The 25,454-nt window shown below is 55.0% G+C and overlaps 1 protein-coding gene across 2 annotated transcripts; it reads left to right on the top strand.

The window, feature by feature from the left end:
• The first annotated feature begins 6,826 nt into the window (after positions 1-6,826).
• B3GNT7 (UDP-GlcNAc:betaGal beta-1,3-N-acetylglucosaminyltransferase 7) lies at positions 6,827-12,310 on the top strand. 2 transcript variants are annotated; one of them, XM_024740606.1, is made up of 3 exons: positions 6,827-7,028; positions 7,905-8,005; positions 9,870-12,310. In XM_024740606.1, exons 1-3 carry the CDS (start codon positions 6,915-6,917, stop codon positions 11,062-11,064), a joined length of 1,410 nt encoding a protein of 469 aa, XP_024596374.1. In that variant the 5' UTR covers positions 6,827-6,914; the 3' UTR covers positions 11,065-12,310. The 2 variants fall into 2 exon arrangements, with proteins under 2 accessions (XP_024596374.1, XP_024596375.1); XM_024740607.1 differs by having other exon boundaries at positions 6,853-7,028; positions 9,874-12,310.
• Positions 12,311-25,454: the final 13,144 nt, after the last annotated feature.

Below are 25,454 nucleotides of genomic sequence, written 5' to 3'. Positions count from 1 at the left end.
CCCAAAAAAAAAAAAAAAAAAAAAAAAATCAAGGTGTTGGTGGGCTCTTATTGGGAGGCTCTGGGAAGAATATGCTTCTAAGCTCATTCACACTGTGGGCAAAATCCAGTTCCTTTTGGCTGCAGGACCGAGGTTCCCGAATCCTTGCTGGCTGTTAACTGGGGGCCACCTACAGCTCCCAGGGGCCTCTCTGGTCTCTAGGCTCCAAGTGAGTCCCTATATTTCACAACCAGTAAAGGCACGTCAAATGCCTCTCACACCTGGAGTCTCTCTGATGCTCCCGTCTGCTTCCAGCCAGAGAAGGTTCTCTGCTTTCAAGGCCTCTCATGATTAGATTGGGCCCACCTGGATAATCCAGGCTAAACACCCTATTTCCAGGTCTAGAACCTTAATTACATCTGGATCCTTTTTGCCTGTTTCCTAATATGGTAACAGGTTCTGAAGGTCAGGGCAGGGACAGCTTTGTGGGAGGGGCAATACTTTGCCAACCACAGGACCTCTGGATCCAGAATTCCAGCCCTGTCTCTCTGTCTGCGGCGCGTGTTGTTTGTTGCTGTTTGTGAGTGGGGCACGGGGTGCATGAGCACAATGCTTCCCCAACATGTTCAGAGCCACACTCTCAAAAGCCTGGTGACCGGAGAGGAGGGGGTGCCCCTCTCCAGGCTCCACTCCCCAGGGCAGAGCCCTGACTGGCCCAGTCTAGGTCACAGGCCCACCCCTTGGACCAAGCATGCTGTCAGGGCAGGAGGGGGCATAAGAGACTGACTGGCCCAGCCTGGTTGAGAGCCCACCCTGAGACCAGAGGGAGGAGGGCTGTTACCAAAAGAAGGGAGGGGTGCTGGGTACAAAGCCCAGAACAGATTTTGTGACCATTGTCACATGAAGCCCACTCTTGGACCCCTTCTCCAAGGCTCCTGGCTCAGCCCTTTACCGTGCTTGCTGCAGTTCTTCAAGGCCCATCGTGTTATTAACCCGTCTTTACCGAGACCCGGTCCCAGCTCTGCCGTTCACCAGCAGGCTGACTTTTCTCTGGGCCTCAGTTGTTCCTTCGGTAAAATGGGAATAATGAAACCCCATGCCTGGCCAAGCTCTCTAGGGCTGCTAGGGAAGCAGGTGGGAGGGTATGTGTGTGAAGAAGAGTCTTTGTCAATGTGGAGAGGCCTTTGACCATAGCCTAGGAGGGACTTTTGGGGCTCTGAGTCTCGGCCAGAGTCTCAGTGGTCCCTCTGACTCTGGCCCCTCGGGTAGCAGCACCAGGCCAACAGCTACCCGGCGGGCTGTGGTAGGAGCAGGGCTGCCCAGAATGCACCTGGCCAGGCTCTGGGCCATGAAAAGGCAGTCATTCAGGGCTTGGACAGGGGCCGGGTGACGAGAGACAGGGAGCCCTGTGCTTCGGAGAGGAGGGAGGCCTCCCGGTGGGGCTGAGCTGCCAGGCCGGGGAGGGCAGGCCGGCTCACAGCCGAGGGGGAGGCGCCGGGGAAGGAAGACTAAGCTAGTGTGTTTGAGGCCGAGGGGCTGAAAGGACGCTGTGTGTGCCCAAGCCGGCCGCCTGGCGGGCGGGGATGTGAGTCATTGATGGCCTGGGGGGAGGGGGCACACAGCTGTCCAGGATGAGAGGGCACAATGCCCACCCTCGTGTGAATGCGTGTCAGTGTGAATTTGAACGTGCGTGCTGGGGGTGGGGCGGGAGCCCTGCAGATCTGTCTGGACCTCCCAAGGCTCCCTGGGGTAGGCACACCCCGTCATCCTCTGAATACGGCTGTGGCGAGACTGGCCTCGCCTGTGCCAGGGTCTCCTCGAGGCAGCCAATGCTGGTAATTCATGCCCTCCGTTATTCAGCCAACGGCATCGGTGCCTCCCCACCCTGTGCCGCCAGGAGAACAGAAAGGCCTGCCCCTGCTCTTGGTTGTGGTGGGACAGGTGGCGGGGGGACAGACAGACAGACATGATGCCAGCCAAGAGAGGGAGCACCTACTCCAAGGAAGGGGACATTTGAGGTGGGTTTTGAAAGATGAGCAGAAGTTCACTCGATGCAGCAGGGGGGAGCGCATTTGAGCAGAAGGAAGCTGGAGTCTTGGTGAAGGAGAGAGGAAGGCCAGGGCAGCTGGAATAGGGATGGGAGGTAGACTCCGGTGGTGCAAAGGGCCTGTGGTCAGTAGCTGGAGGTTTCCGGAGGTATGGGTGGGCATAGGCTTGAGGACCTGCAGGAGATCAGAAGAGGCCACTCAAGGATGCAGTAGGGAGCTGCCTGGCGCTGAGCCCATTCTCAAAGGCCTGCCAAGCAGGGTTTCACCGGTAGCAAATGAGCTGGTTGGGGGAAGCCCCTCCCACCTGGACTTGTGTGTGTGTGTGAAGGTGTGTGTGCATGTGTGATGAGTATCTGGGTGTGTCTATGGGTGAGTCTAGGTGTGTGTATGTGCCTCTCTCTGTGGAAATGTGTGTCTCTGTAGGTGTATAAGTGTGTCTGCGTGTATTTCTTACCAGGTGTGCATGTATCTCTTGTGTGTATGAGTGTGTATGACTATGACTGTCATGCCAAACACGCATGCTTCTGTGTGTGAATGTATCTGTGTCTGAGTGCTGTGTGTCTCTAAATACGTCTGTGTGTTCATGCCTGTCCCTGGGTGTGTGTGTGTGTGTGTGTGTGTGTGTCTGGGTCTGTCGCTTGCTTGCCTGCGTGTCTCTGTGTGTGTCTGCTGTGAGTGCCCACCACGCCCTGCCCACAGCAGCCTGGGGCTCAGCCCAGCTTCTTCACAGGGCAGCATCCGGGGAGTGTGCCTCTCGTTCCCGCCCAGCTTCTTCACAGGCCGCCCTGACCCTGCTCCTGGACCTGTTTCAATTGTGGCTTCTCTCTCCTCTGACCAGCTCCACCCACATGTGACTGGCTCCCACCCCTACAAAGGCCAGGGTGGCTTCGGCTTCCCCCAAGCCAGCCAGTGGGGGCCCAGGCACAGGAAAGGGGAGGCCAGCCCCGCAAGGGGGCTGTGCCCACCCCCCCAGTGGCCAGCCTGGAGAGAAGGACTTGTCAGGAAAACATTTACAGACACTTCCCACACACACAACACCCTTCTTCTTCCTTCTGGGGCCCTCAGGTTTAGGACTTGTTTCTCAGGGCAGTTTGAGAGTCCAAGGGGGCGTCAGCAGGAGGACTGGCCCGGGCAGCTCTTCCCTTGCCTTCTTGAGAATAGCAGCTTCCTTTAAGGGATCTGCCCCCTCGCAGTTGTTTCGACTACAGCAGCGGACACGTGACCCAGGCCCTGCCGATCATGGCACCCGAACCCCCCAGACACAATCATTGGCCCATCAAACAAGCTTGAGCTACTTGGATTTGGGTGTCTGTCACTTGCAGCCAGAGGGGCCCTGGACAATCCTTGCCTCAGTCACGGGTCTGAGTCTCCAGGGTGCACGGGACCACCCTTGCCTGGCGCTTACCACGCCTCTGTCCCTCCCTGGCTTTCTCAGATCCCATACAAGGGCTGTGGCCACCCTGCCCCCCTCTTCTCAAGCCACTGACTCCACGGCCGCTTCCTCAACTGCCTCCTGCTTCGATGGGAAAAGCGAACTCCTCAGCTCTTCCATCTTGGCCTGATTTCCTCCACACCTGCCTCCCATTAGGTCTTTCCTGTCCCCAGGCTCCCAGGAGGAACTGTCCCTCCGTTGGCCCTTGCCCACGGCTGACCAAAAGAGCTGGAACTGGAGGGCTCAACACCAGTGGCTCCCAAACCTTCCCATGCATCAGAATCATCTAGGAAAGTGGGAAAATACAGTTTCCCAGGTTCCATCGGATTCTCTGCAGGCAGGCCCTGGAATCATGATTTGAAAGCAGCTTTACCGGTTATGGCGACATCACCTTCTTAGTTGTTGGGGCAGTCTTGGCTCCATCAGGATTTGGCCCTAGAAGGGCATCTCGGGCTTCCCTGGAAGCAATGGGGTTGCCCGTTGTGTTGCTCATATGGGGACCCTGCAAGGAGCCCCTTTTACCTTCCTCCCATCTTCTCTCAAGCCCCTGTGATCTGGGCTTCTCTTTGGCCCAGTCTTCCTTTGGGTGAGGTGACCTCTCAGACTCCAAACCAGACCACCCGTGCTTCAAAACCCTGTCCCTCCTCCCTGCCTCCCCTTTCTTCCCCCATCCCCCCACCTCTCCTCTCACTCCTTTTGGACCTCCTCCTGTTCCTCCCACTCTTTAAAGGGAGGGCCAACCCACAGGAAACACGTTCCCCTGGAAGACTGCAGGGGGGACAGAGTTTGCCTGCGGGGGGCTCCTCCAGTGCCAGCTCGTGCACTGCCCCCCTTGACCAGGAAGCCCCTCCCAGCATGCCCTGCAGGGTGGGTCAGGTTTCTGCAGGGGATATGGTGGCCTCTGAGGACCAGAGGTAGGTGAGGACAGTGGGCCTCACCCCACACCTCCTGGGCAGGTGGTGTGTGCCAGTGCAGTCAATGCTACCCCACGTAAAGCACCTACTGTGGAGAAGCACATAAGCAGACCTCCTACCCCTGCCCAGGAGGCCGAGGGAGAAGCACTTTCCATCCCAGGGCGAATTCAAGGACATGCTCAGGCTGACCAAGGACTGGCTAACCCTCCAGTCTGATCACTGTAGGTGATCAGAAAGTTCTGGGCCCAGGGCACTGCTCTGCTGGGTTATGGGGCTCATTCAGGCTCGAACAGAGGGGCCTGTGCAGTTTCTTGCCAGGCACACATCTTCACCAAAGAGCGATGGCTTCTGACACTCCAGTGTGAATTAACAGACCCCACGGTGCAAGTGTAGATGGCCACCCTCGAAGCACTGGCCGTGGCTGCCCCTGGAGCGTAGACTCCTACTTGGGGAGGATGTGAATTCACACGCTCACACATGCTGCACCTAAGGGACCACAGCCAGGGCCACCCTCCACCCTGCAGCCTTTGCCCAGCTCTGAGCTCCATCCCCTCTCTCCCAAGTGCCCAGAGCGCCTCACACCTTGGCCAGAGTCTGGCCCAGTGCATCCTCTGGTCCTGCAGACGGCCCTCAACATCTGAGGGCTCCGCAGGCTCTGGGCCCTGGGCTTTCATCCCAGGGGAAACCAGCAGGGTCGGGATCCCAACCAGTTCTGGAGGGTTGGTCTTCCTTTCCCCCACCCTCCCTCCAGGGCCCCCTCCACCTCCCAGATCAGTTTCTGCAGCTTCCCTCTGTCTTCAGCCACAGCTGTGGGGCAGGTGACAGATTCCATCTGCAGACTGACCTCTGCCTCCTCAGGGGCCTCACTCGACCACCCCCGTCAAGGCTTGAGACATCAGCAGGAATCTGCTGCTGGGACTCTGCCCGAAGGGCAGGGGCTGGGACAGGTGGAGTGGGCCAGACTGGGTGAGCTCTGGCACTCCTGAGAGGGACAGGCCCAAGCAGCCCCAGGGGAGCCTGGCAGACTGACGGTGCAAGCTGACCAGGGGCTGGCCTGGCTCCCACCCCAGAGTCAAGCACCGAGTATTTAACTGTCATCCATTTCCCAGGCTGAGTTTGACCGAGGCACAGATCAAATGAATCCATGATGACAAATTGTTCCTCTCAGTGGACCAGATTCCACTGGCAAGCACTCTGCCGCTTTTGGCGGCGGTCTTCCCGTTATCACCTTTGAACCCTCCTGGGTTCTGGGGCCTATGGATTGCCATGTCGCAGGAGGCACTGATCAAGCTTCTCTGTAATTCCGTGCTGCCAGGAAACAGGTCTCAGGGCGATAAGCCACCTGCCCCCGGTGACATGTAGGAAGTGCAGACCCACAGACCCGACACTGCCCCTCCAGTCCCTAACCCTGGGCTCAAATCCCCTTCTCAGAGATCACTGTGTCCACCCCTCATTAGGCTCCTAAAAAGACCCCGCAGCTTCCCGGTGAGAGGTCAGTGCTGAGGCAGGGCGGACTCTCCTCAGCCAGGCCAGCACTAGCCCTCCCTCAAGGTCATACTTGCAGGGCAAAGCAAGAGAACACAGAAGCCTGGGCAGTGAACTACCTGGTGCCCTGCAGGATGGGTGGCCAGTGGGACTGTGGGTGGCCCTCAACAACAGGCTGACAGGCCAAGGGGGCTTTGGACTGCAGATCAGACCTTCTTCCTGCTCTGGTACTTGGGAGGGGCTGTTACTAAGGCGCTGGCCCCAGGGTTCTCCTTTGGAATTCTGCCTGAAAGGCCCTTCACGACCCCTCCCTGAGGCTTGCAACATCCAGGAAAAATTCTAATGAGCGCTGGCTTTCTCCTCCCCCTCCAATGGGCCCTCGAGCCTTAAAGAAAGGGCTCCTCACCGAGCCTCAGGGGCCTGGGGTCCAGCTGTGAAAGAGCAGCCTCCTTAGGCTTCCTACTATCTGCCTCTGACTGTACCTGGAGGCCTCCTGGCCTCCCTGGGTGCCCCTTGGCAGGAAGTTGCTCCCTGTCACTGCTTTCCCTGAGTGAAGGGCAAAAGGGCAACCCTTTCCCTGTCTCCGGAGCCAGGCAGGCTTCCTGGGTTTGCTTACTCTGAGACCTGACTCACTGGAGGCAGGCACCTCCATTTCCTCCTCTGTAAAGTGGTAATAATAACAGCCTCTAGGACTCAGTCATTTCACGCAGGGTCCTAGACCGTGCTTTGCATATTGCACTGCTTGATGAATGTTAGCTGTTATTTACTGGACTGTGAAATGCTTCTGTTTCACTGCTGTCGGCCTTTTTTTTTTTTTTTTTTTTTGCGGTACGCAGGCCTCTCACTGCTGTGGCCTCTCCCGTTGCAGAGCACAGGCTCCAGACGCGCAGGCTCAGCGGCCATGGCTCACAGGCCCAGCCACTCCACGGCATGTGGAATCCTCCTGGACCGGGGCACGAACCTGTGTCCCCTGCATCGGCAGGCGGACTCTCAACCACTGCGCCACCAGGGAAGCCCTACTGTGGGCCTTTTTGAGGCCCTACTGTAAGCTCAGTGATGGGACCTCACCATGGAACAAGGCTAGGACAGACATTACCTGTTAGAGGATTCTGGAAGTCACCTGGATGGAACGCCTACCACCCCAGACCCACCCGGGCCAAGAACGCCCCTGTGAGTTCTCTGTCTTTGTGCAGCCCACTCCCTAGGAGTCCCTGGGTGTGTCGTACACAAACAGATTAATAAAGGCTTAGGGACAAAAAAGGTTGCTAGTGAAATACTTGTTGATGGATGAAAAGGAAGTTTGGGCCGGCAGAGAGGCCTTTCCTTGGTGGTGAGGAGGGGCTTCCAGAGGCGAGAAGGACCCCAGAGATGGAGAGGGCTATTGTCCCGGGACACAGAGAAGGTTTCAGGGCTGAGCTGCGGCCTGGGCCGGGGTCCCCACTCAGGCAGCCCGGCCTCCCCCTGACCTCTGCGCGGGCTTCTGCTCTCCCAGCCCCAGTCCGGGGGGTGTTAGGGGAGAGGGCAGAGGGAAACAGAGGGGCGAAAGGAAGCCCTGTCTGCCTCTGCCTCCCCCACCCAGAAAAAGTCCGGACGGGGCCGGAGGGAAATGGCTGGGCCCCGCGCGCCTGGGGAGGTTGGAGGTGGGTGGGGTCCCGGTCCGCAAGAGTCTAGAGGGGCCGGCGACCCCAGGGAAGCCCCGCGGGGGAAACCGCGTCCCTGGGGGCGTGAGTGACCCTCGTGGGCTCCGAAGTCCTGACTCGGCCACTCACGCTCGGGCCGAGTGATCCTGGGCGGCTCCGGGCGCTCCCGGGGCTCGGGCGCCACCCCCGGGAAATGGGTAATTGCCGCCCTGCGCGGGGCTGAGGGATCGGCGCGCGGCCGCGGGGATGGAGGGCCGGGGGCGCCGAAGGGGTTAAGGTACCTGGGCCAACGCCTACCCTCCCGGCCCCTCCTCCGGCCGCGGGGAAGAGGAAAGCCTCGGCGGGGGCGCGTCCCGGCCTCCGCCCATGCCCGCCCCCGCCCGCCCCCGTCCCGGTCCCCATCCAGGTCCAGGTCCCCGCCCGCCGTCCCCGAGCCGCGGTGCCCAGAGCTGCGATCCGCGCGCCCGGCTCCGCCGCCGCCCTGGACCGGGCCGCCATGTCTCTGTGGTGAGTGGGGCCGTCGGGCCGGGGGACCCGGGCTGGGGGCGCGGGGAGGCATGCCCCGCTGGGTGTCCCGGGCTGGCCTCACTTTCCCGGGCACAGATGGGCTGGCACAGCGGTGGCCGGAGATGCCCGGCTGTGCGCGACGCCTGCACCGGCCAGTCGGCGACCGGGGACCGCGGGGCCCGTGCGCTCAGCCCTCCCCGGCGGCCCCTCTGCTCCCTTACGCCCGGGCACCGAGGCACGCACATCCACTCCCGCACCCGGGGAGTTAGCGACGCAAGGTCTCGCCGGCAGTTGGGTCCCGTCCCCCATTCCGAGGGCCTCCTGCGTCCTGGGCGACCCCCTTCCTCTACCCTCAACCCCCGAGTGGCTCTCCTTCCTCCCGGGGAGCTCGTGCCTCCCGCCTGCCCACCTATCCCCTCTCCTCTCCTCCCGTTGGGGGCTTTTTTCCCACAAATGAAGTGGGGTGGTGCAAGTGGAACCAGCCCGGAGTGGAGGGGGATGACCCCCTCTGTACTTCCTCCAGTCTGGCCTCCCGACCTGGGGTGTGGACGGCTTTGCCGAAACCCCCAGGGCGGGAAAGCCAGCCCGGAGCACTCCGCTCCCACCCCCTGGGAGGATCCGGTCTTGGGTCACATCCCTGTCCCAGCACCTGAGAGGATCCAGTCTTCCTCCAGGAAATCTTGGGACCCCATGGAAAATTGCCGTCCATGGGGCTCAGCCTTCACTCGCCCCGGGTGCCTGCCGCCTAGTCAGCCGGTCCTGAGGCCACTCCGGGCTGCTCCACCTGGTTCCTGTCTCACCACTTTACAGTCTGTCTCTCCCATATCTCCCCTCTTGGCACTCAGGGCCATCTCCCTGCTGGGCTGGCCCTGTGAGGCTACACTTTTCTGGCCTGCCCCCCGCCCCCCTACCGGAGTCCCCAGCTCCTATGTCTCCACAGGAGAGTATATGGCAGGTGGCCTGGCCACCTCCAGAGTGTGAGCTGAGGAGAGAGGGTCCTGGGGTCCAAGGGCTCAGGGTCCAGGGACTCAGGGCCCTGGCTCTGGCTCTGCGAGCACTCCTGGAAAAGAAAAAACTGATTTCTGCTTCCGAAAGGGGTGTGGTGAGGTTAACTTGTTATGAGGGACCCTGGAGAGTGGGGATACAGCTGCGCCCTTCCCAAAGCAGCAGAGCTGGGGGACTTCACCTCTCCTAGTGGGCGTATGGGGGCAGTGGGCATGCTAGGAGATGCTCGCCCCATTTTCAGGCCTCTGTCGACCGTGAGAGCTGTTGTTTTTTGCTGGGTCACATGGATGCAGGGGGACGGGGGAGGGACAGGCTTCTTCAGGTCCCAAGTTAGAGCCGGCTCCCCAATGTCCCCCACACTTTTTGAGCAGGTGCACTCTGATGGTTCACCAGGCTTGCACAAAGCAAAGGGGGTGCCTGGGGGAGAGGTGGGGAGCAGGGCAGAGGTCACCCTCGGGGAATCACAGCACTCCCCTGACTCCATACCCACTGTGTGCTCGGCACTGCAGCTAGCACTCCAATTGCATGATATCCTCATTTCAGAAAAGAAGAAATCATGGCTCGGAGAGGTTAAGGGAGACCCACTGGACCTCTCCATTCAGCTTGTAATTAGCAGGACCAAAATCCGAATCCTAGCAGCCTGACTCCACAGTGTTTGTACTTCAGCTCTGTGCTGTGTGGCTCCCCTGGTCCTGGAGGAGGGAGGTCAGGATGAGAGAGGAAGCAGGACCCTCCTCTGACCGCTCAGGGGCCCAGGGACTTGAGTCTGTGTCCAGGGTCCACTTGCCCATCTGGGACTGCACCTCTGTAAACGGGGACTGACTCATCCTTTCTTCTGTCCTCTGTGCCATCCTCTCTGGAAGAGAACCATCTACAAGAGTGTGTGCCTGTCGCTGGCCCTGCTTGTGGCTGTAACAGTATTCCAGCGCAGTCTGACCCCCAGCCAGTTTCTGCAGGAGCCCCTGCTACCCACCCTCGGGTTACAGAAGGCCCAGAAACCAAGCGGACACCTGGTGAACCCTGACAGCTTCTGGAAGAACCGGAAGGATGCGGTCACCCTCACACCCATGGTTTCACGGGGCCCCCAGGCCTGGGATGTGACCACCACTAACTGCTCAGCCAATGTAAACTTGACCCACCAGCCCTGGTTCCAGGGCCTGGAGCCACACTTCCAGCAGTTTCTGTTCTATCGCCACTGCCGATACTTCCCCATGCTGCTGAACCATCCAGAGAAGTGCAGCGGCGACGTCTATCTCCTGGTGGTTGTCAAGTCCGTCATCACACAGCACGACCGCCGCGAGGCCATCCGCCAGACCTGGGGCCGCGAGCAGGAGTCGGCGGGCCGGGGCCGCGGCGCCGTGCACACCCTCTTCCTGCTGGGTACAGCCTCCAAGCAGGAGGAGAGGGCCCACTACCAGCAGCTGCTGGCCTACGAGGACCGCATCTATGGGGACATCCTGCAGTGGGACTTTCTTGACAGCTTCTTCAACCTGACCCTCAAGGAGATCCACTTCCTCAAGTGGCTTGACATCTACTGCCCCGACGTACGCTTCATCTTCAAGGGCGACGATGACGTCTTCGTCAACCCCACCAACCTGCTGGAATTTCTGGCTGACCGGCGGCCCCAGGAAGACCTGTTTGTGGGTGACGTCCTGCAGCACGCTCGGCCCATCCGCAGAAAGGATAACAAATACTACATCCCCGGGGCCCTGTACAGCCAGGCCAGCTACCCGCCGTATGCAGGCGGAGGGGGCTTCCTTATGGCCGGGGGCCTGGCCCGGCGCCTGCACCACGCTTGCGACACCCTGGAGCTTTACCCCATCGACGACGTCTTCCTGGGCATGTGCCTGGAGGTGCTGGGCGTGCGGCCCACGGCCCACGAGGGCTTCAAGACGTTTGGCATCTCGCGGAACCGCAACAGCCGCATGAACAAGGAGCCCTGCTTCTTCCGCTCCATGCTCGTCGTGCACAAGCTGTTGCCCACCGAGCTGCTTGCCATGTGGGGTCTGGTGCACGGCAACCTCACTTGCTCCCGCAAGCTCCAGGTGCTCTGACACCGGGCGGGCCGCCAGCGTAGGCGAGGGCGTGTGCCCTCGAGCCCCGGAAGGCACGAGGCCGCAAGCGCGAGGCCGGGACACAGCCTTCGGTCTCCGCGGGGAGGCGGAGGGCTGGGCCTTACGTGTCCCCAGGTGTGGTGGGGTGCAGGGAGCCGGAGCTGAGGCCCGGGAACGTTTGGAACTGCCCAGACTGGAGACAGTTCTCTGGGGAGCAAGGCCACTGGCCCCTGGCAGCCCTCCTAACCTGGGTCTGTGGCCTGGCTCCCTCTGACCCGGTGGGAGGCCCTGGTGGCCTCTGAAGGAACCCTGTGCTCAAGTACCTGGGCTAGACCTGCCCCTGGATGGGTCTGCGGCTGCCCTCTCACCTTCACGGAGAAGATTCTCCTTCTCCTGTGAAATGCCTCAGTCTCCCCACGGGCCCAAGCAGCCCTTTCAGGAGAAGCTTAGCCCTGTGCAGGCACACAGGCCCTCTCACGCCCCTGGGTCTCCTGGAGACTGAGCCTCAGAAGGCCCTCAGCACACCCCCGCCCCCTGACCTACCTGGGGTTTGGCTGCCCAGTCTACTCCCAGTTGGCTTCACTCCTACTGCGTCCTGTGATGCTCCCTCCGGCTCCCGTCTGTCTGGAAGCATGACCGGCCACTCTGACTACCTCAGCGATCCTCAGAACCTCTGGATGGGCTGCAGCCCCACCTCACCCCCTGACGCAGGGCCAAAGAGCAGTGCTCCGGCCCCGGCAGTCACGGTGCTGCCCAACCAGCCCAAGCCGAGGGCCCTCCTGCAGCCCCGTGAGGCCTGGCTCCCAGCCGGAAACCAGCCGGTTCGACCCTGGAAGTGGACATTCCTTTACTAATGTGAAGTTTTATTTATGAAGAATTTGGAGGGAGAAGGTGCCAGGCCTCGGGAGAAGGTGGTGTTCTTCCCTCCACTTCCCTCATTTCAGCAAGACACGACCTGCCTCGGCCACTCTTCCACCCACAGCCACAACCCTGCCCCGGCACCCCCGTGCCCATCCCAGCCCCGCTCCAGAACCCTGCCCGACCTGCACGCCTACTTCTGCAGGGCCTAAGCAGACCACCATTCGCCCCTGTGAAGGGATGGCGTGGCCCTCGTGAGCCACCCCACTCAGGTTCAGGGGTCCTTGAGGGTGGCTGCAGAAGGATGCCACCTTGTATCAGGATCGAATCACCTGGGAAAAGATTGAGGGGTCGACTCTATTTTCTCAATAAAAGGGGACTGATTTTCTTTCTGGTGTGAAAGTTCCTGTCGCCATCTCCGTCAGAGGGCCTGGCTGGGGCCAAGGTTGCTGGAGATTTCTGAAGACACAGCTCGTAACTTGTTCTTGGCTGGTGGGTACACAAGGACCCTTTGAAGGACCTTAGAGGGAGCTGAGTGCCAGGATGAAAGCAGAGTCAAGAAAGACGCCCCCTGGGTGGGGAGCGGGGTGCAAGAGAGACCTGCCACCTGCAGTGTTCCCAGCGAGCGCCAGGCCAGAGCCGCCCCGAGGCCGGCGCTGCAGCGAGTGGGGTTGGGTCGGGGGCATGCAGGGCCTGGTGGGCTTCCTGACGTTCCTTCAGCCAGCCTGGAGCCTTGGTAAGGTTGACAAGCGGCACTGAAACAGTGCCTGTGTGGGGTCTGGTGTGAGCGGGACCGCACTGTGCAGGGAACCTCGGCCTAAACTGCGTACTTCCAGGCTGGCGAGGGCAGCCACCAGCAGGAGAAGGGGCACTGGGGCTGTAGTGGGCAAGACAGCAGCTCCCTGCCTGCGCCCAGTGGGTCACATGCCCCGAGAGGGTCACTTACTTATTAATGCCCATGCTAGGACTCTCCTCCAGGTGAGTGAGAGGAATGGCTAGATCCTAATGTAATGCACCGTCTTAGAATGTTAAGAATTTCATGATGGCACAGCAAAGAGTTAAACTGGGCACAGGGCCCTTCTGAGGTGGAGCCTTGTGACTGTACAGGTCGCTAGCCCTGTTTGTCCATCCCTCACCCTCTGAAGCCAGGGGCTGCAGAAAGCAGGGAGGGGCTCTGGGGTCTCTGCCTACCCAGGGCTCAGTCCAGCGAAGCCAAGAGCCATGGAGGGACACCCAGGAGATGGAGGTGGAAGGGCCACTGGACCCAAGGCCCAGGTGGGGGTCCAGAGGCAGCCTTTGTGTTCAGCTGCCACCTGAAGGATGCGCAGGTGGAGGGGAGACAGGTGGGTGCATGCCAAAGCAGATAGGAGCCCCTCTGCAGTGCGGGGGGCTGCGGTGGGTGAGGCTGCAGGTGTTGGAACAGGGCTGTGAGAGGGGAAGGCTGCTGGGGATCTCAGGCCTTCTGGGTTGCAGGAGGGTGTTCAGACTCGATCCTGAGAGAGAGGTACGAGGAGCGGGGCGGGGGCCCCTGGCGGCACACCCCTTCCTCTGGGCTCGCTCTTTCTCCAGCTGAGCCGCACGCACAGGGAGATCTCAGTGGGAGCAGCAAGCTTCCAGCATGGGAACTTCCTCAGGCTCTGCCCCATGGGGACCCTTGTTCCTGACCCCATTTCAAACCTCAGGGGCCCAGGCTGGGCTGGCAGAGAGGGCTGGGAAAGGGGTGGGGCGCCCATGTTAGCACCACAGAAGGAAGGGAGGAAGTGCGGGGAGCCCACCTGAAGGGGCTGGTGTAACAGGACCCCCAGCGCAGGGCGGGGAGCACCTGCATCTTGAAGGAGGAGTGGGCGCTCGCCTGTGGTGGAAGGGGAAGGAAGGACAGTCCAGGCTGGGAACACGTGCAGCAGCCCAGAAGTGCAGAAAAGTGGGGCATCAGGTGGGCAGTGCTGGAGATGGGAGGAGCTGGGTGGGGTGTCCTGGTGTTGCACCCCACAATATCTTTCTTCAGTCTTTAGCCGAAAATGGTATTGAAGGTGGTGGCTTGGGCCATTTCGGAGAGTTTTCCTGGGTATCCTCCGTGCATATAAGAGGTATGCATGTCATTTAACTTCTGTTTGTTTTTCTCCTGTTAATGTGTCTTTTATTATAGGGAGCAGTCTCCACCAACAACCTAGAAGGGTAGAGGGAAAATTATCTTTCCTCCCTACAAAACGCGACCTCTCCCTTTTGGAGCCCACTCACTCCTAAATCGTCTGGACCCTCAAGGACATCCTTAGTCCAAAGTGTGTTCCCTGGAAAGTCTGAGCCGCCTTCTTCAGCTGCTGCCTCTCCCCCGACACGGTGACACGGTGGAACACGGTTCCCCGCACCCCAGTCCTGTGCACTCTCAGGCATTATCTTCCTGGCAGAGGCTGTAGCGGGGCGCACGCTTCAGATACAGAGTGACTCTCTTAATCACCCTCGCTAGCGCTGCCATCCTTCCCCAAAGAGAAGAAGCAAGCTAGGGGCGCTGGGTCCCGAGACTCCCAGTCGGTTACACAGTCTCCCGGGGAGCCCCACAAACGCGCTCAGGTTCTCTTTGTCCCTGGGAAGCAACTTTCCAAGCCTTCCCTGACAGTAAATTCTAGTCACTCCTCAATCAGATCCTGGGGAACAGGTAGGGGTGGGGGGAGGTGGGTCTCAAACCCTTTCCTCCCCAAGGGCCCTGAGCTTCAAATGCAAGACACTTCCCCTCCTCCCCAGCCACCAGCCCTGCATTCCTAGGGGCCTTGGGAAGAGGGAGCTTTGTCAGGCCACAGAAGGTCCGGTCTGCTCTCCGCCGGGCAGTGGGTGCTCTCTTTGCCACATTTACATAACTAAAGAGACCACTCAAAGAAACCTCCCCTTAACAAAGAAAGCCTGTTCTGAGGTGACTTACCCTGTCCACCTAAGCTAAGAAGCAGGGAGGGAAGCTTCTGGAACCCTGTTATATACGACAGTCAAGTGAAGAAATGGAGGCTCCCAAGAGTAGGGTCCCACAGGTATCGTGTGACAGGGCACTACTTGAACTCAGGTCTCTGCACCTAACCCCTCACCCACTGACTTCCATGTGTATTTGTGGGGTTTTGCCCCAAAGCCCCAAAAGTAGAAAAATGTGATGTCCCATGAGTGATTGGAAATTGGGCATTTTGGGTTTCGGGGAGCCCAGCAGTATTAACACTGTAAGAAGGCTCTTTTCCAGGTAGTTTTTTCAAATATTGTGAAGAAAAACTTTTCTGTTGCAGCGAAACACTATGCACTGTTTAAAGCACAGCCCCCAAGCTGTCTGCTTCTAGCCCAGTTCATGGTCTTGGAGCTATTCTGCACCTTTTTTTAAACTCACAGGAAGTGGGGGAGGGATAAATTGGGAGTTTGGGATTAACACAATCCAAAAGTAGTGTATATATAACACACTACTATATATAAAACAGATAAACAACAAGGACAGCACAGGGAAGTATATTCAATTTCTTGTAATAACCTATAATGGAAAAGAATCTGAAAAAGAATATATCTATATATAGACACACACACAAAACTAAATCACTTTGCTGGACACCTGAAACTAACACAACTTTGTAAATCAACTACACTTCAATTTTAGATTTTTTTAAATAAAAAATTTTAAGAAATACATTGTAAATATAATAATAAAAAAAATCGCAGGAAGCGAGAGCTTCCAGCAACTTCTCTCCCCCCTATGGAAAAACCAGTTTTGCCTCCGTTTGCAATTCAATTCCTTCTCTCCATATAAATTTGTGCATTTTGACAAGTCTCCCGTGAACCAGTTATAGCATCCACTTGCCCTCTTATGAATAAAATAAATCTTTACCTCGCGTTCATTTTTATACCTGTAGGAGTTACTTTTTCTGAAAAGTATCTTTTACATTTGCTTCTACATTAAAACGAATACAGACGCATTATGGAGTAGAATGCAATTTTTGCGTATATTTCTGATACAAAACTTGCATCTCGGAATAAATTTTACACCTTCCAGGTGAGCCTGGAGCTCAATCCTTTCCGGAGGGGCTCAGCCCCGCTGCTCATCTGAAAAGCAACCTCCCCCCGCCCTCCCCGCCCCCGGGAGCTTTGGAAAAACGCTTGCGTCCAGGGCCCAACCCAGGCGGGTTACATCCGAACCTCGGGGGCGGGCGCTAGTCTAGGTGTTTTAAACAGTTGGCCAGGTGACTCCGGCGGGCGCCCCGGCGGGGATTTACCAGACCCTGCAGAGCCGCAGGTGACCGCTCAGGAATCTCCTCGCGCTTTGCTTTTCTCGGGTGCCGAATCTAACAGGAATGCCCGGAATTCCGGCTCCCGCCCCAGGCTGGACAAAGGGTGCAGGCGTCGGAGGGCGGTCAGCCCAACCCGCGACCCAGGCCGTCGCTGAACCACCTAGGCTTTAGTGGGGACAATCGCGCTTTGCCGTCGGAGGTGGGGGAGGCAGGGGTGGGTGGTGGCAGAATCCACCGGATCCCGGGGACCTGGTTAGGAGGTGAGAAGCGCGGCATCTCCCGGTGAGACCTACCTGCTGGCCCGCGACGCGGCCGTAGAGGGGCGAGGGGCGCACGGCTGCAGGCAGACCCCTCTGCGCCGGCTCCGCAGCAGCGGGCCGTGGGCGGGGCCCTGCGAAGATCCAGGGCGCGGGGCGGGGCCGGAGGGCTGGAGGCGTCCGCGGGGCCAGAGCGATGCCAGGAGAGGGCGGGGAGCGCCCCCAGCCGACCACGTTGGACATCGTGACAATGAGGGGAGGGACGATTAGAGCTGTTCCGTGAAATCTGTAACTTGGAATACTTGTATGCCAAGTTATCCGCGGTACCTAAGGCCATGTGTGCCTCAAAAATGCCAGAAATCTCCACGCCAGACTGTACAATAGGAATTGTTTCCTTGTAGTGGGATTCCAGGGGGTTTATCCTTTTCTTTTAGCTTATCTGTATAAAGAAGACTTTCTACCCTGAGCGTTTATCACTTAGTTGAGGGGTAAAGTTTAGGAGATACACGTAGGCCAATATTCGGACAGACACGGTGGCCTTGGAGGGAGGGAGATGGCTTTGAGGCCCTCAGGGCCACCTCGAGGAATGATTCTTGTTTTACCCACCAAGCATGAGTGCAGCCTCTTGACAGAAATCGCCTTGGCCCGCCCACCCTCAGAGACCTTCTGAGGTCAGAAGGAAGGCCTTAGATACCTGGCAACAGCTTGCTGTCCTTGCAATTGTTTACTACCTAAGCTCTCCTAGACAACTGATACAATAATCCGTATGCTATAAAAGCTGACGTATAGCCAGCCTTGCTTAGGATAAGTTTGATTGCAAATGACATAAAATTCAGCTCAAGCTGGTTGAAACTTCTTTTTTTTTTTTAATTTATTTATTTGGCTGCGTCGGGTCTTGGTTGCGGCACGTGGGATCCTCATTGCTGCGTGTGGGACCTTCCTTGTGGCACGTGGGATCTTTTCAGTTGCGGCATGCATATGGGATCTAGTTCCCTGACCAGGGATCGAACCCAGGCCTCCTGCATTGTGAGTGTGGAGGCTTAGCCACCGGACCACCAGGGAAGTCTCACGCTGGTTGAAACTTTAAAAGCAATTTGCTGGCTCACATGAGTGAAAGGCCAAGGGCAGCCACCTTCAGGGTTGGTCTGATCCAGCTGCTCATCCAGGATAAAGGCACAGGGCAGCCTCCCCACTTGCCAGATCTGCACTCAGGTTGCAAAAGCTGCATGTTGACCACCATACTGAACCCATGCAAATGGTCTGGAAAACTTTGAGGCAGGTCAGGAAACAGCTGACCATCCACCATTGCCACTTGCAGTTAGCTGAAACCAGCTGCTGGTTGAAAGGTCAGACCCAAATCAGGCAGCCCAGCACATCCAGACCTAGTCAAACATTTCTTACTAGATTTGTTTTATGTAATTTGAACCTATGTTCTTTGGCACTTAAAAAAATAGAGAGTTACTGATAAAAATGTGTCTTTTATAATGAAGACTTATCGGACCGGGGCACGAACCCGTGTCCCCTGCATCGGCAGGCGGACTCTCAACCACTGCGCCACCAGGGAAGCCCAAAAATGTGTCTTTTATAATGAAGACTTATGAGCCGTTGTGAATCACAGTACACTCAGCATCCCCCAGTGATGTCCTACCTGCTCCCCGGGACCTTCACATTTGATGAGGTATCACTCATAACTACAGCGCATCGTATGTCACAGTTGACCTTAAAATAGGGAGATTATCTGGGTGAGCCCGATCTGATCCCATGAGCCCTTCGAAGCAGAGAGCTTTCTCTTGCCAGCAGGAGAAATTGGAGAGATTCAAAGCAGGAAAAGGATTCCACATACAATAGCTGACTTGGAGATGGAGGTGGCCAAGTGACAAAGTGTGAGGGCAGCTTCTAGAAGCTGAGAGCAGGCCTTGGTTGGCAGCCAGCAAGGAAGTGGGACTGAATCAAAGATTCATATCAAACTCTGTACCAGGCTCAGCAGTACGTCCTTTCTGCACAAGAAAATTTTACCACAGAAATTACCCACAAAAGTAAACCAAATGACAAGAAGAATGACAACAATCCTAGCCTCTTTCTTAAATAACTGTGCGCCAAAGAGAAAATGAAAGCTATAAAGGCAGATTGTTTTGAAATCAGGGCTACCACGTAATTCTGTTTGTGAAGATAACACCAATTTATGTCATCATGACTTCGAAGGTGTTAGGCCGTGGCCCTAAAGCCGTTGGACACTGTGAAATGTAGGAACTTTAACTGCATTCACTATCTACGAAAACGTGATACAAATAATTGAACTAATATTTCAACTCAAAATTTCAGGGGAAGGACTTTAAAACAGACTAAAGCTGGAGTTCCCCGGTGGCCTGTTGGTTAGAATTCGGAGCTCTCACTGCTGTGGCCCGGGTTCAATCCCTGGTGGGGAACATCCCACAAGCCACAGGGTGTGGCCAAAAAATATTTTTTTAATGAAAAATAAATAAACAGACTAAAGCAAAGCCAGAAAAAGGAAACAATAGAGACACAATAAAAATGAAAGTTGGGCTTCCCTGGTGGTGCAGGGGTTGAGAGTCCGCCTGCCGATGCAGGGGACACGGGTTCGTGCCCCGGTCCGGGAAGATGCCACATGCCGCGGAGCGGCTGGGCCCGTGAGCCATGGCCGCTGGGCCTGCGCATCCGGAGCCTGTGCTCTGCAACGGGAGAGGCCACAACAGTGAGAGGCCCGCGTACCGCAAAAAAAAAAAAAAAAGAAAGAAAGTTGAATTTAATGAATTTGAAAGCAGTAGAATTGATTAAATAAATCCAAAAGTTGTTCCTTAAGAAAAAAAATTGACGAATCAAGACTACCATGAGATATCACCTCTCACCTGTCAGAATGGCTGTTACCAAATAAAACAACAAATAGCAAGTGTCGGTGAGGATGTAGAGAAGAGGCAACACTTGTGCACTGTTGGTGGGAATGTAAACTGATGCAGCCACCATGAAAAGCAGTATGGAGGGTCCTCAAAAATTAAAAATAGAACTACCATATGTCCAGCAATTCCACTTATGGGTATGCAGACCATTTTGCTGTTCCTCGGAAACCATCTGACCCAACAAATTTACTTCTAGGAATACACCGAAAAGAATGCAAAGCAGGGACTCAAACAGATATTTGTTCACCAGTGTTCACAGCAGCATTATTCACGATAGCCAAAAGGTGGAGATAGCCCAGATGTCCATCAAGATGAATGGATAAACAAAATGTGGTATATGTCCAATGGAATAATATTCAGCCATAAAAAGGAATGAACTTGCAGGACTTCCCTGGCGGTCCAGCGGTTAAGACTCCATGCTTCCATTGCAGGGGGCACGGGTTTGATCCCTGGCTGGGGAACTAAGATCCCACATGCCGCACGGCATGGCCAAAAAAAGAAAAACAAAAAAAGGAATGAACTTGCTACAGAATAGTACATGCTACAACATGGACGAAACTTGAAAACATTATGCTGGGTGAAATAAATCAGACACAGAAAAGACAAATATTGTATGAGTCCACTTATATGAGGTCCCTAGAGTAGTCAAACTCATAGAGACAGCAGAATAGAGGTTACCAGGGGATGCAGGGAGGGAAGAGTTTGTGTTTAATGGGTGCAGAATTTGTGTGTTGGGGATGATGAAAAAGTCCTGGAGGTGGATAGTGATGATAGTTGCACAACATTGTCTTTGTACTTAATGCTGGTAAAGTGTACACTTTAAAAAGGTTGAAATGGTACATTTTATGTAATGCATATTTTACCGCAATAATAGATGAACAGTAGATAATTTTTTTTTTTTTTTGGCTACTTTGGATCTTCCTTGCCGCGCGCAGGCTTTCTCTAGTTATGGCGAGCGGGGGCTACTCTTTGTTGCAGGGCACGGGCTTCTTATTTCAGTGGCTTCTCTTGTTGCGGAGCACAGGCTCTAGGCGCGCGGGTTTCAGTAGTTGCAGCGCCTGGGCTAAGTAGTTGTGGCTCGCGGGCTCTAGAGCGCAGGCTCGGCAGCTGTGGTGCACGGGTTTAGTTGCTCCATGGCATGTGAGATCATCGTAACATAACATCATCTCTATCCCCTTGTATATCTCCTCTGAATTTCCAGAATCCCTTTCCAGTATGTTCTAGGCTGAATTCTGCCTATGAGGGGCACCCACACCAGACTCAGAAGGCTGAAGGAAGTAGAAGCCATTCCTCTTGAGAAGCAGCTATTGGTAAGCAGCAAAAATCATCGCTGGTGTCTTTCCTTAGCTTCTGGGGTCCCCCTTGCAAGACCCCCACTTCAGTGCTGTGGGCAACTGAGACCCTTAGTGAAAGCTTCCAGCAGCTCCAGGTGTCCTCCTGGGGAACCCCTGCTTTGGTCCTGCTGGCACCTGGGATCATTGGTGGCACGTTCCCTGCCATCCCCTCACTTCCAGTGGCTTCCTGTCCTTTCCTCCCTCAACCCCTCCAATGCTTCTGCAAGTCTCCATTTCCCTGTATTAATCTCTCTCTACTTGAAATACCTGGAGTGGCTTCTCTTTTCCTGATTAAACCTTGACTGATACAAACAGTACAGCTTGCATATCCTTGTTTGTGCTTATGAACCCATGGGCCACTCTAACTGTAGCATAAATTCCTGCAAGTGAAATTTCCAGGTCAATTTAAATTTTGATAGTGTATTATTCAGCTAGTGTTGCCATAACAAAGTACCAAATGGGACTTCCCTGGTGGTGCAGTGGTAAAGAATCCACCTTCCAGTGCAGGGGACACAAGTTCGAACCCTGGTAAGGGAACTAAGATCCCACATTCCGCAGAGCAACTGAGCCATGCACTCTAGACCCTGCGTGCCTCAGCTAGAGAGCCCGCGTGCCACAACAAAAGATCTTGCATGCTGCAGGGAAGATCCCAAGTGCCGCAGCTAAGACCCGACACAGCCACATTAATTAATTAATTAATTAATTAATCAACTTAAAAAAAAAAGTGAAGTACCACAGACTGAGTGACTTGAACAACAGAAATTTATTTCCTCACAGTCTGGAGGCCCATAGTCTGAGATCACGGTGTCAGCAGGGCTGGTTTCTTCTAAGGCTTCACAGGTGTGTCTAAATTTCCTCTTCTTATAAGGACACCAGTCATAGTGGAGTACAGCCCACCCTAATGACCTCATTTTAATTTTATTATCTCCATAAAGACCCCATCTTCCAATACATTCATGTTCTAAAGTACTGGGAGTTATGATTTCAACATATGAACTGGGGCAGGGGATGCACAACTCGGCCCATAACAGATAGCGGCTACCAACTAGCTCTCTCCCCAGAGATTTACCAAACTACACTCCCTACAGCAACGCACAAGTGAGCCCCGTCCCCGCACACCTGCTGACAGAATGTTAGCAAACTTGGTGATCTGTGCCAATCTAATAGGTAGGAAAGGTTCAGAGTGTTGTTTTAACTTGCATTTCTCTTACTCTGAGCGAGGTTAACAGCTGTTTCCTGAGTTTATGACTCATTTGTATTTCCTTTTCTGAGAATGGTTTGTTCTCAAACTTTGTCCATCTTCCTATTGGTGTATTTGTCTTTCTCTTATTGATCTGTAGAAGGGCTTCATTAAAGCCATTTATCCAATATGCTGTGCAAATATTTTTCTTTCAATTTTGTTCCTAATTTTTCTACAATGCAATGATATTTTATTTTTATGTAAATTACCCATCTTTTCTTTTATGGCTTCTGGGTTCTATGTCATTCTCAGAAAGTCCTTTCCAACTCTGAAGTTATAAAACAAATTTTCCCATAGTACTTTATTTCATTTTATTTTTCATTTTTTGGCCACGCGGTATGCAGGATAGTTCCCTGACCAGGGATCCAACCTGTGCCCCCTGCCGTGGAAGCGCAGAGTCTTAACCACTGGACCGCCAGGGAAGTCCCTCTTCTAGTTCTTTACTATTTCACTTTTCACATCAATACCTTTGATCCACCTGGAACTTATTTTAACGTAAGCCACAAGGAACAGTGTTTTCTCTCGGCAGGTATTTATCCAGCTGCCCCGACATCAGTCCGCCTTTCCTGCACCAACCTGAAGTGCTCTATTTATTATCTATGGAATTCTCCTGTGCACTTGGGTCCCTGCCTTTTAGTCCACAAGGAAATGCAAGGGCTCATGGGGGAGCGCCTCCTGCTTAAAATGGAAGGCCCACCCTCCCTCCTCAAAAATCATCACTGGTGTCTTTCCTTAGCTTCTGGGGTCCCCCTTGCAAGAGGGTGCAGCCCCTGCACCCCTCTGAGAGCCCACCTTCCCAAGCCCCTCAGGAACACTCTCTTCTGTGGTCAACATCTAAGTGTTGCTTCCCTACCCCCTCTCAGTGGTTGTCCAAATGGACTCAAGTCTCTCACACATTAAAAACAACTAAAAACAAAAACCCTCCTTCAATTCTGTGATCCTCTTCAGCTACTGCTGTCTTTACTCTGGCCCTCAGACCCCGGGTCTCTGAGAGCATCAGCCACTTACCGTCTCTCATTCCCATCTCCTGTTCACTCCTCAATCCACTGAATCAGCTTCCACCCCCATCGGCATAGCTTCAAGACGGAAGCGAAACTCTGGGCCATGCTCGGTCCTCTGCTCTGTCCTCCCAATTCTGAACCACCACAGGCTCAGTCCACATGGAGCAGGATTCTGACTGGACAGGACGTGGCTCAGGATATCCACGTCCACATAGAGCCCAGGACAGGGAGGCTGAGGGCAGGAGGTTTGGGAGGTAGCCACCAGTCGCCCTTTCACAAGTGACCAGTTGGCAGTCTGGGTCTCTCCACAGATGCTGCAGTTTGCTTGAAGCTCCTGAAGAACCAGTGGGGTCTGCAGGAGAAGTGCCCGGTGGTTGCTGGGAGGGTGGCATACAGCACTTCTCATAGGTGGACCGGGCCCTGGGTCCAGCCACCTGCATCGGCGTTTTCCCCATTGCCAGTTTGCAGCCTGGAGAAGACTTGTGGGGTCGCTTACAAAGCGGAATGTGCTTCTGAAGTCAGAATTGGGATGATTGCCCAACTGAGGGGCAGAGGGCTGAGGTCAGGAGCTGTGTACTAAGGAATTGGGCCTCCCCCAAGAGAAAGATCTGGCCTTGGTCCCTTTGTCCTGGCTCCTGGGAGGGAACTTCCAAGCCCTTGGAATCTCCCAAGTAACAGGAGATTATCTGTTATTCATGGTGGACCCCTGGACCACACCAGATATTTTATTCTAAGAAAGTGACTTATGTGATATCAGCTCATCCTCCAGGGATAGGAGGTGGGTTGGAGACTATGTGGGCCCTGATTCATTCCTACGTAATGAAACCCCCATACAAATGAAATGGAAACAGGACCCTGTGGTCCTTGCCCCCCATGTCCTCTGCCTGCCTTTTGCCTGTGGAAAAACTTTAGCCAAAGAACAAGTTTAATCAGAGAAGTGAGAACATGCAGAAACAAAGGAAAACAGTCAAAGGAGACCAAATAATAATAGTTTGGTCATTAAACAAAGTCAAGGACGTTTAGTTCCTCCTCAGGGGCTATAGATACTATTCTGAGCCGTATCCTGCGAGCTGTGTTATAGATACTGAAAGCCCCACCAGGTGGAAGAAGTTAACTACGTGATGACCAGACTGTAGCCACGACATAAGCTGCCACAATTCCAAGAACAGGCCTCAAGGCGATGGGAACAAACCGACCCTGAACTGGAGATTAATTGTATTTAAAACAATCAAGATGATGCTTATCAGACCACCGATGGCCAATTTCAAGATGACTGTCAGAGCTGTTTCTGCATGTAGCCCCCAGCCTCCGTCTATAAAAGCTCTTGCCCCCTGATTGTCAGTGGGGGAGTCGGCCTTTGGACGGGAGTGCGCCCTCCCCTCCAGTTGCCGACATCCAAAAGAAAGCAAAATTTCTTTTCCACCAACCTGGCCTCTTTATTGGCTTTTGAGCGACGAGCAGCGGGCCCCACTTTCGGTTACACAAACGCCGGACGCGGAAGCTGAGTGAGCTTTCCAGGTTGGCAAGCCTCAGTGTGCATTTTCACGCATCACGGCTGGGAGGGGTGATGCCACGCATGGCTCCACAGGGACAGGATGGGCAAAGCTCACGTTTGGACGCCCCCCAGACTCCACCTTATGCTTCTGTCCCTACGACTGGTTCTAATTTGTATGCCTCCCTGTAATAAATGTGGCTGTGAGTATAATAGTTTTCAGCGAGTTCTGTGAGTCATTCCAGCAAATGATCAAACCTGAGGGTGGTAGCGAGGACCCTGAAATCTGTAGCCCCCAGATCTAAAGTAAAGGTGGTCCTGAGACCCCTGAACTTGCAGCTGGTGCCTGCAGTCAGGGCAGTCTTGTGGGGACTGTTCCCTCAGATAGTCCGGTTGGCCGAACTTGTTGCAGCTAGTGTGAGAAGTCTTGGGCAGACGTGGCAGTCTGGAGGGCTCTGCCCTTAACCTAGCAGCTTGGCTACCTCCCAGGCAGGGCTGTTCCGTTCCTACATTTTCCCAGGGGGGCCGCTACAAGTGGCCAACAGGCTATCTGACCTTCTCTGTGGCCAGGACCCCGCCCCTAGACTCACAATCCCTGTTGTCTTAGAGCAGTTGTAAGTGTAGGGCTGGAATCTTTTACTTTTTGTCTTCGCTTTGCTTGATCAAGTGAGCTTGACACAGGGGATGAGACTGAGGGAGAGACTCGGGGTCGGGGGTTCCTGAGCCCCTTGAAGTTGCTTGCAAGATTCTATGGTTATGGACCTACCGTATAGCACGGGGAACTCTGCTCAATATTCTGTAATGACCTAAATGGGAAAAGAATTTGAAAAAGAATGGTTACATGTATATGTAAAACTGGATCGCTTTACTGTACACCTGAAACTAACATAACATTGTTTATCAACAATATAAAAAAATCCAATATAAAATTTCAAAAAATATTCTATGTGTATGGATCTGTGGATTTTTCTGGAGAGGATCCATGGCTTTCCTCAGATTCTCAAAGCAACACTGCAGGTGCCAAGACGTGAAGCGCATACAGATCC

This window comes from Neophocaena asiaeorientalis, unplaced genomic scaffold (assembly GCF_003031525.2).
Source record: "Neophocaena asiaeorientalis asiaeorientalis breed wild unplaced genomic scaffold, Neophocaena_asiaeorientalis_V1.1 scaffold388, whole genome shotgun sequence".
Lineage (NCBI taxonomy): Eukaryota > Metazoa > Chordata > Mammalia > Artiodactyla > Phocoenidae > Neophocaena > Neophocaena asiaeorientalis.
This window is presented reverse-complemented; position numbering and strand designations above follow the sequence as displayed.